This window comes from Odontesthes bonariensis, chromosome 10 (genome assembly GCF_027942865.1).
Source record: "Odontesthes bonariensis isolate fOdoBon6 chromosome 10, fOdoBon6.hap1, whole genome shotgun sequence".
In the NCBI taxonomy this organism is placed as follows: domain Eukaryota; kingdom Metazoa; phylum Chordata; class Actinopteri; order Atheriniformes; family Atherinopsidae; genus Odontesthes; species Odontesthes bonariensis.
The window spans coordinates 25,309,053-25,321,469 of record NC_134515.1 but is presented as its reverse complement, the minus strand read 5'-3'; the positions used below and the strand labels follow the sequence as shown (position 1 = coordinate 25,321,469).

The 12,417-nt window shown below is 42.6% G+C and overlaps 2 protein-coding genes across 4 annotated transcripts; both read left to right on the top strand.

Moving 5' to 3' along the window:
* The first annotated feature begins 288 nt into the window (after positions 1 to 288).
* LOC142389791 (calcium-responsive transactivator-like) lies at positions 289 to 8,945 on the top strand. Of its 3 annotated transcripts, XM_075474892.1 has the most exons (11): positions 289 to 461; positions 1,036 to 1,112; positions 1,199 to 1,283; positions 1,446 to 1,578; positions 2,032 to 2,259; positions 3,786 to 3,950; positions 5,418 to 5,519; positions 5,957 to 6,049; positions 6,206 to 6,325; positions 6,424 to 6,551; positions 7,029 to 8,945. In XM_075474892.1, the coding sequence occupies exons 1-11, from the start codon at positions 393 to 395 to the stop codon at positions 7,053 to 7,055; spliced, it is 1,227 nt and encodes a 408-aa protein (XP_075331007.1). In that variant the 5' UTR covers positions 289 to 392; the 3' UTR covers positions 7,056 to 8,945. The 3 variants fall into 3 exon arrangements, with proteins under 3 accessions (XP_075331007.1, XP_075331008.1, XP_075331009.1); XM_075474893.1 differs by lacking the exon at positions 5,418 to 5,519 and having other exon boundaries at positions 290 to 461; XM_075474894.1 differs by lacking the exon at positions 2,032 to 2,259 and having other exon boundaries at positions 291 to 461.
* Positions 8,946 to 9,560: 615 nt separating this feature from the next.
* On the top strand, positions 9,561 to 12,417 carry mtg2 (mitochondrial ribosome-associated GTPase 2). Its single transcript, XM_075475731.1, has 6 exons — positions 9,561 to 10,081; positions 10,311 to 10,458; positions 11,128 to 11,243; positions 11,348 to 11,566; positions 11,671 to 11,809; positions 11,957 to 12,417. Exons 1-6 carry the CDS (start codon positions 9,842 to 9,844, stop codon positions 12,331 to 12,333), a joined length of 1,239 nt encoding a protein of 412 aa, XP_075331846.1. The 5' UTR covers positions 9,561 to 9,841; the 3' UTR covers positions 12,334 to 12,417.

Sequence of the window (12,417 nt, the reverse complement as noted above, 5' to 3'; positions counted from 1 at the left end):
CATCCTGGTGCTCGTGCGTTTATGCCACAGATTGGCTGTCAAGAATCAAAGGATGCCCGTCTACAGTGAAGAGGCAAAGTGGTAGGCTACTCACTGTCTGGGCTATACCAAAAACTGAGGGAGAGGGATGTTCTTTCATCATGTCACAGTTTATTGTCGGGGCCATTGTTTGGATGCAGATCATAAATTGCGTTATCTGTAAAATGTTATCTCTCTTTTCGTCCACACGAATAAAGTTCATTCCAATTTGCCTGCCTTGGAGACGCACATCATGGCGTTGACAGCCCCCCTACTTCCCGGTAATGGAGATACTGTGTTGCCAAATAGAAGGGTTGCGCTCAAGATAATAAATATTAGAATAAAAGGAGCGCTTTTATTTCCCATATGACAAAATGTCGGTGGCGTTTTCATCGGTGCGCCCCAGGAGTAAAGGGGAGGTGACACAGCAAACCATTCAAAAGGTAAAAAACCATAAAGCGTCGCGTCATTTATGTGTAGATATTTCGATGTGGACGGGAGTGTGAGCGATCCACCTTCCGTGCAGAGAAAGTGGCTTGTGGCGAACATCAAAGAAATGGCAACTGGTATTGCAACGTTGCTGTCAACTGAAGGTGCGAACCAAACAAAGCCACGGCGGTGGTGAACCGCTTTGAGCTCAGGCTGGATCCAAGTTTCCCGGTGACGCTGTATTCTCACTGATTCTTGTCGGACGAATAATAATATTTAGGAGTCGGCTTTAGATTGTGAGACTTATTTTCCAGGAATTTAAAAGCACAACACCTTTGCTGGGTTTGTCGGTGTCTGGCAGTTTCCTCGAAGACACCGTTTTCTGCTTTAATTAAACCAACCCAGTCATGCATCCCAGTTTGGCTCCATCATGATTATTATCAAAGAAGGAGAAAAAAGTGACCCAGAAATTTTTTCCAAGAGTTCTTAAGAAAACAGGAGAACAATGCATGGACGGCGTATTTTAATGGACATTTTTCCATGCATTTGAGATGCTGTGGACTGAAATTTTGTTTATGTCTCCTAAAGATGCTGGATGAAAATCATCATTTAATACAATGTATTATGGATTGCCAAAGCAAAGGCAAGACAGCTGAATGCACGCAGTAAGTCTCATGTATTATTCCTAATAGTGCCTTGTAAAGGTCACATTTGGCACGTGTAAAGCTGTGCGAAATTTCCTCTTTGACAGGTATCAGCAGATTCTGCACAGGAATCTTGTTTACTTGGCAACAATAGCAGATTCAAATCAGAACATGCAGTCTCTACTACCTGCGGTAAGTTTGTTGTGTGGTTTCAGAAGCCTGCAGTGCTGTAGATTAATGGGAGACTCAATGAGTCAAATGAGACATGAGCAAAAGAAAGAAAGGGAAATTCAAATTCATGCAGTTGTGACTGCTACTGCAAATAACTGATACAGCGTGTTTCTCCTTTTTTAGCCTCCAACTCACAATTCGTCCATGGCTCCTGGGGGGATGGGCCAGAGTGGGGGACATGCTCCGAGCAACCTTAATGACAGCATGGCACCAGGACTGCCCCCCACATCCATGATGCAGAGTCAAATGAGCAATGGTGAGAGTAATTTACAAATGTGCATTTTACTGTTAAACTTTGGTCCACCTGAGCATTGTTTCCACATAAAGCCAGAAAACTGCTATGGAGTCACACAGTTACAGTTTGCTTTGTGTACCGTGACTTGTGTGCTTGTCTGATCCTGGCTTTTACTGCATGAAAGCCCATTCTATCTGTATCAGTGCACCTCTTCTATATCACCCCAATGCTTGCAGATATCTGTCCATTTGTGTTAAGCCATGGACAGCTGGATTCACTTGCAGCTACCGCGACCTCTTCTTTCTCTCTGCTCTAATTAATTACAACCTGCGTCTTTAGCATTCGTCACTCAACAATTTTACAACCACGCAAGCTTCCTTTTAGGATGAACTGAATGTGGGACCATGATAAACATGATGTGGCACCACATGCGAACATGTGCTGGCTGCTCTGACTGTGCATGTGTGTCATCAGGCCCCAGCCATGCCCCCATGCAACAGTCTGGTCAGGTGCAGTCGACTATTCCCTCCAGCAGCAGCTATGGTAGTTTGGTCTCCGGCTACAGCCATGCTTCACCCTCCTCCCAGGGCAGCATGATCCAGGGCCCCGGGCCTGGTTATGGGTCTTCCTCCTCTTCTTCTGCCACGTGCTCATCCTCTTCCTCCTCCTCACGCAGCAACCTCAACATGCAGTCCAGCCAAGGTGAGCCAGGTGTAGACAAGTTCAAACAGTAGGAATTGGGCTAATTTAAAACAACTCCAATTTTTAAAAGAAGTGGCTGTGTAAAATGTAAACTAAGACAATGCAATGGTTTGCACATGTTGGGCTGCAGGGTGGTGTAGTAGTTAACAACTTCCCAGTAGGAAGGTTTCCGGTCTGAATCTCAGCTGGGGCCTTTCTGTGTGGAGTTTAAATGTTCTCTCCAGCTACTCCAACTTCCTCGCACAATCCAAAAACAGGCATGTTGGGTTAATTGGTGATTCTAAATCAACCCCAAGAGTGTAGTGGGCATGGTTGTTTGTCTTGTTCATCTCTGTGATGGACAAGTGACCCATCCAGGGTGTATCTGGCCTCTGATCTGATGGCAGCTCCAGCACCCGACAAACCTGAATCGTCTCTTGCTGGACAAAATGGCGAATCATTGGACAGCTGGCAGGCCAGAACTGTTACTCGATGGAGATATTTGGCTCATCATGAAATGCAAAAAAAAGGCAAAGAAGACCCCTGACTGTTGAGCAGCTAGAATTGTATATCAGACAAGAGACAATAATGGGACCATATTCTTCTCCCAAAGGCCCATCAGCTGGTCTCTCCGGTTCCCACACATTTTATGGCTGTTGTTAAAAGAAGGGGGGATGCTGCACAGTGGAAAACACGGCCCGGTTCCAACTCTTTTTTTTTTTTTTTTAGATGTGTTGCCACCTTCAAATTCAAGAGGCCCTAATATTTTTAACTAAAATATCAAAATGTCTCACTTGTTCTATGTTCTATTCTGAACTAAACATTGGTTTATGAGACTGACACTTCATTACATTCTGTTTTAATTAGCATATTACGCAGGGTCATACATCATCGTTGTAGAGGAGAACTCTCTCAGGCTTACGAACTGAGCACAGCAAAGCCCATACTATTAAAAATGCGAGATTATTTTTGTTGTTTAGTTTGATGTAAAATCTGTCACTTAGACGAAATGAAAGTGCTCAGAATAAAACAGTTGGGCATTTTTTTGAGTTACTTCCTAATGTATTCATGACCAATGCCCCCATGATCTAACTTAAAACTTTTTACTTTCATTTCTGTAGTCAGTAAATTCCACATTCAGTTCATCGGAGAGATGTCCTGCCTACTCTGTTCTTGCTTTCAAGTCTTCCTAAAATCTGTCTCCTTACTCTGAGATGCAGCCACTCCCCCTCTGGATGTCCATGTATTTTAGTTGTATATATGTTTATTCCCCTTTTCTTTGTTGTTGTTTGCATTTATACTTCTGAGCAACACCTTGAAAGTGTTACTTCAAATCTTTTTGTCTTTAAGACCCTGGCAGCTGTGGAACTGTTTTGGCTTTTCCCTGTGTCCTGATCACTATGGATCTCCCCCCACATTTATTTATTTGCTTAATCACAAACCTTTGTGCCAGGGTCACATTTGAGACTGCTGTGTAGTGAATGCTAACATGTCGACCGAGTTGAATGATTAAGATCCTTCCCCCAATAATCCCACCTCCCTCCCAGTCTCCATGATGCACCAACAATCTGCCAACCCACACTACTCCTCAGTCCAGGCTGGGGGCCAACATTATCAGGGACAGCAGGCAATGGGCATGATGGGTCAGGGCAGTCAAGGAAACGGCATGATGTCCCAGAGGCCCTTGGGATCCTACCGCTCCTCTCAGCAAGGTAGGTGGGAAGATGTTCTTGTGCTAATATGATATGGCACCCAGCTCAGTGGGTTCATTGGGTTGTGTTTGAGTGCTAATGTACATTGATGGGTGTGTGTATGTGTATGAAACCGACAAGAGTGAAATCTTCAGCAAGTTTCCAAGTTGCTAAGAGCACGTTGTAAAAGGGTCAGGAAAGCTATGTTTGCCGTGGAAGCTCTTGATGAGTAGTATGGTATAATTGTTTAATCGTACATAGAGTGCAGACTGTGTATGTGGTACTTGTGTCACATGAGACTTCTGTGTCTGTAAAACACTTGCTATGTAGCTAGTAAGAGTTCAGCTCTGTCCTGTTATGTCATTTGAGGGGCGTAGATGAGGCATGGTGTAATTTTCAAATGGGAGGATTGGATGTTAATTCCAGGACAACGGACCTTGGTTATCAGTCCTCGTTCACTCTGGCACATTATTATCCTTGCATGACTGGATGAAGAACATCAAAATAGAGCCGTTTTGTGGAATTATTGTGCTCATAGCTAAGCTTTGGTACTTAGTTTTTTGGTTAGTCGGCTGCTAGTTTTTTTTTTCTGTCATCTACTGCTAGTCACATCTGGAAGAATATGCTTCTATGAGGCTGTTTGGCAGTTGTTGCATATGTTCTGATGTTTGCTTCTGTTGGAAACCAAGCCGTTTGAAAGGGGGATTAGATCCCACAGGGGTATTTGTTGCATCCTATGAAGAGTTCTGTTGGTTTTCTAACTTGGTTGAATAAAATTCTGAGAACAGGAGAATAAGTGGAATCTGGAGTTTCTGCACACCACCAATCAGCAGAAATCGGATTCTCCCTGAGTGCATTTCTTCACTTTGAATAGTATTTTTTTAAAAATCTTCCATGATCTTAGTATTTCTTATTAAAGGGAAAGTTTTGTTTTTCTTACACCTGGACCTTATTTCTGGCATAAAATACATCTACTCACGATAACAGTTTGGTGAAAGTCTTCGTCCTTCGAAAGATATTTAGATTACTCGAGATCCGCATATATCCATATAACGGGAGAGAACAGGGCATTGACAATACAGCCTCTAAATAAGGCATTATCTGTCTTTATTTCACCAATATTTTAAGACGAATGAATGAACGCGTATTATTGCATTGCTGTGCTGCAGCGGCACGCGTCGATTAAGTTATCCCACTAGATGCGTGTATAGAAAGCCCATAAGCCGCTCGATAGCCCCCAATAACAACAACACGGCAGCTATTAACTAACAGTGCAATAGTACGCGTTCATTCATTCATTCGGTTCCTGGAGTTTTGACCCATTTTCATCGTTATTATTATTATTATTATCTTAGCCGGTAGATTAAAGTCCCTGCCACTTATTTAAACATACGTATAAACACAACTAAATAATAGCCCCTTTGTTGTCCAGTTCAGCAGCCAATTAGTCCCCCAGTTTAACCAATCGTGGTGTCGCCTGTCTTGCAGGATCTGCACAGCAGTACATGGGACAAGACGAGTTCTACGGAGAGCAGTATGGACACACTCAGAGCTCCAGCGAGCCCATAAACCTGCAGTATTACCCTGATGGTAATCATGCACATCCATAAACCTCATACACACAGCTCCCAAACACACAAAACCCCACTTCGATACATGCCATTTCCTTTTTGCACATTCATACAGGCTCATGCCAGATTGACCAAAAGTTCAACATTAGTCTCAATTCTGTGTCTGTGTCCATACTGACCCCTTTGGTGTGCCGAAATTTCAGATTTCAGCGAGTGCTGTTACAATATTGAGTGGAGGAGAGATGTAAGCTTCTTCCAGGGTGTTACTTGGTGTGGCTTTTGTGTACGAGTTTGAAATTAGATGCCTTGAGGCGTGCAGTTGATGCGTTTCATTGTTTTTTTCACAAGTATCACAAGCTTCAGTTTGGAAACGATTTATTTATTTTTTGTATGTCAGCGGATTTTTTGTTCCTCAGCCGAGGAGTTTTTGCATGTGTTGAATCGTGTTCTGTACAGGTCATGGGGAATACTCCTATCAGCAGTCATCATATGCTGAACAAGGCTACGAGAGGTCGTTTGATGAGTCTTCGCAGCATTATTATGAAGCAGGTAACAATTATTTTTGCCTAATTATTTTTTTAAAAACTTATGTTTTCCCACAACTTCCAACTTACTTTGTTCAGTTGCTTCCAAACAAAACTCTAATAAGGTGTTAAATACTCGCTATTAATATCTGAAAAGCATAACTGGTGTGCATACCTTCAGGTAATGCTCAGTACAGTCAACAGCAGCCGCCGTATCAGCAGAGTTCTGGGCAGCAGCAGCCCTTCAGCCAGCAGCAGTACGCCTCTCAGCAAGGCTACAGCGGGCAGCCACAGGGATACGGTGCGACTAACTCATACGGTCATATTGAGTACATTCTGTACAAACATGAACAAATGCGTTTGAAACAAATGAACACGTGAACTTAACTTGCATTACAGGCCCTAGCCAGGGAGGATCATCGCAGTATTCCCAGTATCAGCAGGGTCAGAGCCAACAGTATGGATCCTATCGTTCTTCCCAGGGAGGCCCTGGGCCGCAAACACCGCGGCCCTACACCTATGAACAGGTACATGTGTCATTCCAATAAACATATTTCCAAAAAGAGGAACGCCATCTGCGTTTTGAGCTCGTTTTAGATGGAAATAAATCAATGATTTTTGACTATTCAACTTAGAATTCAAGAGAATAGTTTGTTTTTAGTTTGTTTGTTTGACACAAATACTCTGACCAAAAATCTGTGCACAATACAGGTATGTACAGGCAACCATTTTTAAGCGGGTAGAGGGATGAGAACACGGCACACTATTTAGATTCACTCTTCTCTAAATGCTTTAACTGTATCAATGAATCACAGCTTTCTTTCCTTCTTTCTTAAATAATTAAAACACTATAAAATCTGCTGATTCGTGTTAAAATGCTCCAGTTGGTTCAGCTTCAAAACAAACTTTCTGGTTTTAGCTGTAGTGTAACAATACATCACATAAAATGTTGGGTCTCAGCTGTAATCTTTTTTTTCTTTTTTTTTTTTTTTTTTACATTTCAGGGTCAGTACGGCAATTATCAGCACTAAAGAGCCACAATGTTTGCTCCTGGAAGAACATGTGTGACCGAACCGTTTGACGACAATAAGCTCGGCTTCTGCAGGATTAGAAGATCTGGCTGCTTCAGATTTATTATCCTTTCATCAACCATCAGTCTCACTTTTAAATATTTAAGTAATCTAGGCAAAGGCAATGCTTTCCCGCTTTACCACAGGGTTGGTTGAAGTAACGCCACTGGCCACCTATAGAAAGTCAAGGTGCTTGTAGGTTGGGGACAAATAATGTTCCACAAGGATTAAAAAAAAAAAAAGGGTTCTAAAAAGGAGCAGTGTAGGCATAGATCTGCTCCAGCCACTTGTAGCTAAACTTCTCTTTCTTTTTTTTAATTTTCTCTGTCACTATTCTGTATCATGTCCCCAAGTCTCATGATATTCATATTCATTTTATCTGGTGTAAAGGGCAGGACCTTGGTGGTGTGTGACACTATTCGGCTATGAAAGCAAATTAGCCATGAAAGAAATCTCCCTTGATATGCTTTTAAAATTATGTTCAGTTCTTGCTTTAATTTCTGGTTGAGAATCTTATGTCACGAAAGGGCAAATTGTTTTCATGAATATGGAGCTGTCCTTTAACCCGACAGGATCAGGAAGTTTGTATTTGTTAGTCAAACTGTGATGTGTTGCTGTGAGGTCTAACGTTAAGTGTAGTCACTCTGCATTTGTCTCACTTAGGCAATAGGCCTGGTAGACGGCAGACTGCTGAAAATTAAAGAGTGTGTCATTGTCCATGATAATCCTTCATCGTGGTAGTATTTTTGACAATTTGTTTTCAGTTGCATTCCTCTGCAGAGACTTGTTGTTATGTGCAGAGTTGAGACGTGTCTGATGACTTTCAGTGAGGATTTTTGCTTAAGAATTAATTCCCATCTTGTCTGCACTTTATTGTGCAGTTGCAGTGTGTGTATTGTCCGATCTTTTGTATTGTCGTGTGATTCAGGCTCCTTTTAAGACGTGAACCTCTGAAAGCCAAAGCAACCCAGGAAAGGAGCAGTAACCTGTCCTTCACCTTCACTTTAATAACTGCAATACATCCCGTCAGTCATGTTGAGGTGGGATCCAGTGATGAACCAACCCCTTTGCCAATGTCATGTCTTGGTGTGCAGTAAAAGAAAAGGCAGTGGTTGGTCTGTGTCAACTTATTCAATGTTATGCTGCAGATATCCACTGGTGTGATATTTAAGAATGTTTTGTATGTGTTTATGTGACTTCTGGACAGAACACGTCAAGTCTATCATCGGAAACGTAAAGCTTCTGTATTTCTTTTCAGTGAAAACATGTTATTGCCATTCTTGACCTACAGTGAAGGAAATAAGGTTTGGAATAACACAAATGTAGTTTACAGTTGTAAAAACAATCATTTCATCCATCCATCCACCCATCCATCTACAGTAATTATGATTGTGGTTGTGAGGGTCCAGCTTTGCAGTATTCTGTTGAAACTCAACTTACCTCAGAGGCAGAATAGCATAAAAGTTTCAGTCATTTTGCAGGGGTAATCAAGAACAGATACCTGGCTGTCAAACAGCTAAATAACTATGTAACACTCAACACTGACAATCACAGACTTCTCTAAACTATAATGAACTGTTTCCAGTGTCTCATGTTACTGTGAACTGAACACATTTGGCAAGTCTTTTCCAGTTCCATGTGTGTCATCACTCGTGGATGGCACGCCTTGTGTGTGTGTGTGTGTGTGTGTGTGTGCGCGTGTGTATGTTTGCTCAAATGTTAGAGAATGAGCGTGTCAAGTTTTATGTGCGTAGTCCAAAAATGAATGTTATCTATTGTAAGACTGCATTTGCCTGATCTTTTCTGCTGTCTTTTGTTACTCTTTGTTATATAAAGATAAACTGACGTTAACATTTTGTGTGCCTGGATTTGTCAAGAAATTGTCAGGAGGCGTATTTGATAATAGTTATTATCATCACAATGAATGTGTTGCTTTGAATATGATCTATTCTCAAGTTTTTGACCTGAACTTGTCATCATAATCCTTGGTAATTTAACATAATTTGCTGACTGAAGAAAACAATGTTATCAAGACAACCAAACAAGCAACAAGTCATTCAGGTGACTGTTCACTCATTGAAATAGTTGATATAAATATAATGTACAGGATTTTGCTAAAGGAACAGGACAGTTTTTTTCTCATCATTCAGCTGAAAACTTTAGCCCTTGTAAGGTCATGATTGCAGACATAGCCTACAACTGTTGTCCTTTATCACTGTGCTAATGACAATGGCAATATTGATACTTAAGAGTGAGCCAAAGCATTGCAGGGTACTCAAAAGAATGAGAATGTTATTCACGATGGGGACAAGTAACCTGATGACCTCACTGGACGATGTTAAACTCATTTAGTTTTGAGGAATTCAAATTCTGATATGAGAAATGTACAGAAAACCCGTAACGCACATTCCAGAACAGAAGGTGGCGGTAGAGCACAAGTCACGAACATCGAAGAAACTCCGTATTTATCAATCGCTTACACTCCACGTCCCTTCACGGGTTCCGTAGACAAAAACAAACCTTGTGTGTCGTTACTAAATGTGTTGTGTTATTGATGTCAGAGCCATTAGGTTATGTCCTTCGTAAACTGCCAACATGATTTAACTAACTATGTGATTTAATACTCCGCCAGCATCCCGTTCCGCTTGTTTTGTTGACGGCGATATTTATTCAGGCAAACGGTCGAGGTGACATGATCCAACCACCGGTAGCTGGTGTCAAACTATAACTGCCAGTTGGACGGCACAATGTTGGCAGTGTTGTCGAGAGTTAAAGCACCTCGCTGGTTCTCCTCGGAGATACTATCAAGGTGCAGTATGGTGAAAGAGGTCGGAAAAGACGAGTCTGGCTTGTTCCGCCTCAGTTGCTCTCCAGTGTCAGCGCTGTGGAGGCGTTCAGGTGGTGTCAGAGATGTCGGCACCTCCACGATACGGTGCGCCAAAGTCCGAGGAACCCCGAAGAAGGGGGACATGTCTGAAAAGAAACTGGTAAGTGTTTAACGTAATTTTTAAATTATTATAAATTCTTCCCGTCTTTTGTTCGGATCTATTCAATTCAACTGGAGTGTCTTACTCAGTTAGTGCTTGACATGAGTGAGTTTGCTGTTTACACACAGTGGAGCACCTACTGGCACACACCATGCTGTGAACGTGCTTTGGTAGACGGTTTTAAAGGAAAAAAAGCAAGGTCATTTGCGTTTCTTACTGTAACCCTCAGACCCGTCACTTTGTGGACCATCGACGTGTGAAGCTGATGGCCGGTTCGGGCGGTAAAGGCGCTTGCAGTTTCCACAGTGAGCCCCGAAAAGAGTGGGGAGGACCGGATGGAGGCGACGGAGGTGATGGAGGAAGCATCATCATTAAAGGTCAGTAGGTTACAGCGACACATAATGACATTTATCACTTTGCCATGTGTGTTTCATATCTGCTGATATATTTTCCAGCGCTAAAAAAAAAAAACCTAGATGAAAAGAACCACGTCCCTGTTGCAGCATACTTGTGGTAAATTAACACAGATGCCAACATACACACGAATCACTGACAAAAAAACAACAAAATTCTAGCCAACGCTGTCCTGTTATGCACAATAAGCAGTCATTCATTCCTCTTTTTTTTTTTTTTTTTGGACCACATGTCAAGCTTTCCGCTAATCTTCATGGAGTGATAGAGTGCAGTTAAGGTATCATAAAATTATTTGGCAATGCATTTATAACGTGTTAGAGCTGTCCCGCTGGCTGTCTTGATTGGAATGATTTTTTATTTTTGCTCCCAGGGTGTATCACAGTGAGTCTAAGATTTAATTATTTTCGCCACCCCTATTAACTTGATATTGATTTGTCACACAGAGAAATTCACTTGCAGTAAATTAGAGGGGGTATCTTATATACTCCAAGCAATGTTTAGGTCATCTGTAGCAGAGTACATGTCACAGTTGTTACTATGGAAATGTGTTGCGCTGTGATACAGATTTTTAACAGACACAGAAAGCTCTGACACGCTGCTTTTATGTATATTCTTTATTTGCACGCTTTCAGCTGACCGGTTAGTCAAGTCATTGGCACAAGTAGTTCCTCTGTACAAGGGAGAGGATGGCCAATCAGGGCGCAGCAAGAATTGCTACGGTCGGAATGGCAGCACAACCTACATTTCTGTGAGTCCATGCATTTGATCATGAAACAAGTTTTTCTTCATAGTTTCTTTAGCATCGGGTTTCTTGCCTCATTCAGCCTCTCGTGTGATATTGGTTCATCAAAGGTGCCGTTAGGAACTGTGGTGAAGGAGCAGGGTGAAACCATAGTGGACCTTGCTGTTCATGGCCAGGAGTATTTGGCTGTATTCGGAGGGGCTGGAGGGAAGGGAAATCGATTCTTTTTGTCAAACGAGAACCGTGCCCCAATGACAGCAACCCCGGGTGTGGAAGGCCAGGAGCGCGTCCTTCAACTGGAGCTGCGCACCATGGCCCATGCGGGACTGGTGAGAGGAAGCCTCCATTTCTGAGGAGAAGTGTGCTACACGGCTTCACAGTGTTGCAGATCTGTTGAGCTTTTTTTTGTTTGTTTTTGTCTCTATGCCCTCAGGTTGGCTTTCCAAATGCTGGGAAATCCTCCCTGTTGAGAGCCATCTCCAATGCGAGGCCGGCCGTGGCTGCTTACCCTTTTACAACACTCAACCCACACGTAGGGATTGTACAGTACAGGGATCATGAGCAAGTTGCAGGTAGCTGCTTTTAAGCAGTCCACTGACATCAGATTCTCCCTGTTATTTTGCAGCCGCATTTTATTAAATCTTTCCTTGGGTAATTGTCAGCTTTTGTGATACGCAGCGTGATGCATGTGTTGTTTGTTTTACCTTTGCTCTAAACAGTCGCTGACATCCCAGGCATCATTCGAGGAGCCCATTTAAATCGAGGCTTGGGCATCTCCTTCCTGCGTCACATAGAACGCTGTCGTTTCCTCCTCTTTGTTCTGGACCTGTCGGTACCGGAGCCTTGGGCCCAGCTCCAACACTTGCGTTATGAACTGGACCAGTATGAGCCCGGTCTGTCCCAGCGGCCTCAGGCTATCGTAGCCAACAAAATGGACCTATCTGAGGCCCGGGAGAAGCTAGAGACTCTAAAGAGCCGCGTCACTCAGAGAGTCATCCCCGTGTCTGCTCTCACTGGACAAAACACGGAGGAGCTCATCCTCCACCTGAGAGAGTTGTATGATGGCTACCTCAAGGGAGAAGGCCAATCAATCTAGGTGTTAGAAAACTTGTTTATTGGCGAGTATTAGACAATAAAGTATTTGTATTTAAGTTGTTTGATAAATACATGAACAAAACAA

What these genes read in the sequence shown, in the direction of transcription:
- LOC142389791 (XM_075474892.1), top strand. Translation starts at nt 393, where the DNA reads ATGTCGGTGGCGTTTTCATCGGTGCGCCCCAGGAGTAAAGGGGAGGTG. An exon ending in TGCAGTCTCTACTACCTGCG is followed by an intron (nt 1,284 to 1,445) that starts GTAAGTTTGTTG and finishes CTCCTTTTTTAG; the next exon opens with CCTCCAACTCACAATTCGTC. An exon ending in CCTGCAGTATTACCCTGATG is followed by an intron (nt 5,520 to 5,956) that starts GTAATCATGCAC and finishes TGTTCTGTACAG; the next exon opens with GTCATGGGGAATACTCCTAT.
- mtg2 (XM_075475731.1), top strand. Translation starts at nt 9,842, where the DNA reads ATGTTGGCAGTGTTGTCGAGAGTTAAAGCACCTCGCTGGTTCTCCTCG. An exon ending in GCAGCACAACCTACATTTCT is followed by an intron (nt 11,244 to 11,347) that starts GTGAGTCCATGC and finishes GGTTCATCAAAG; the next exon opens with GTGCCGTTAGGAACTGTGGT. An exon ending in GGATCATGAGCAAGTTGCAG is followed by an intron (nt 11,810 to 11,956) that starts GTAGCTGCTTTT and finishes TGCTCTAAACAG; the next exon opens with TCGCTGACATCCCAGGCATC.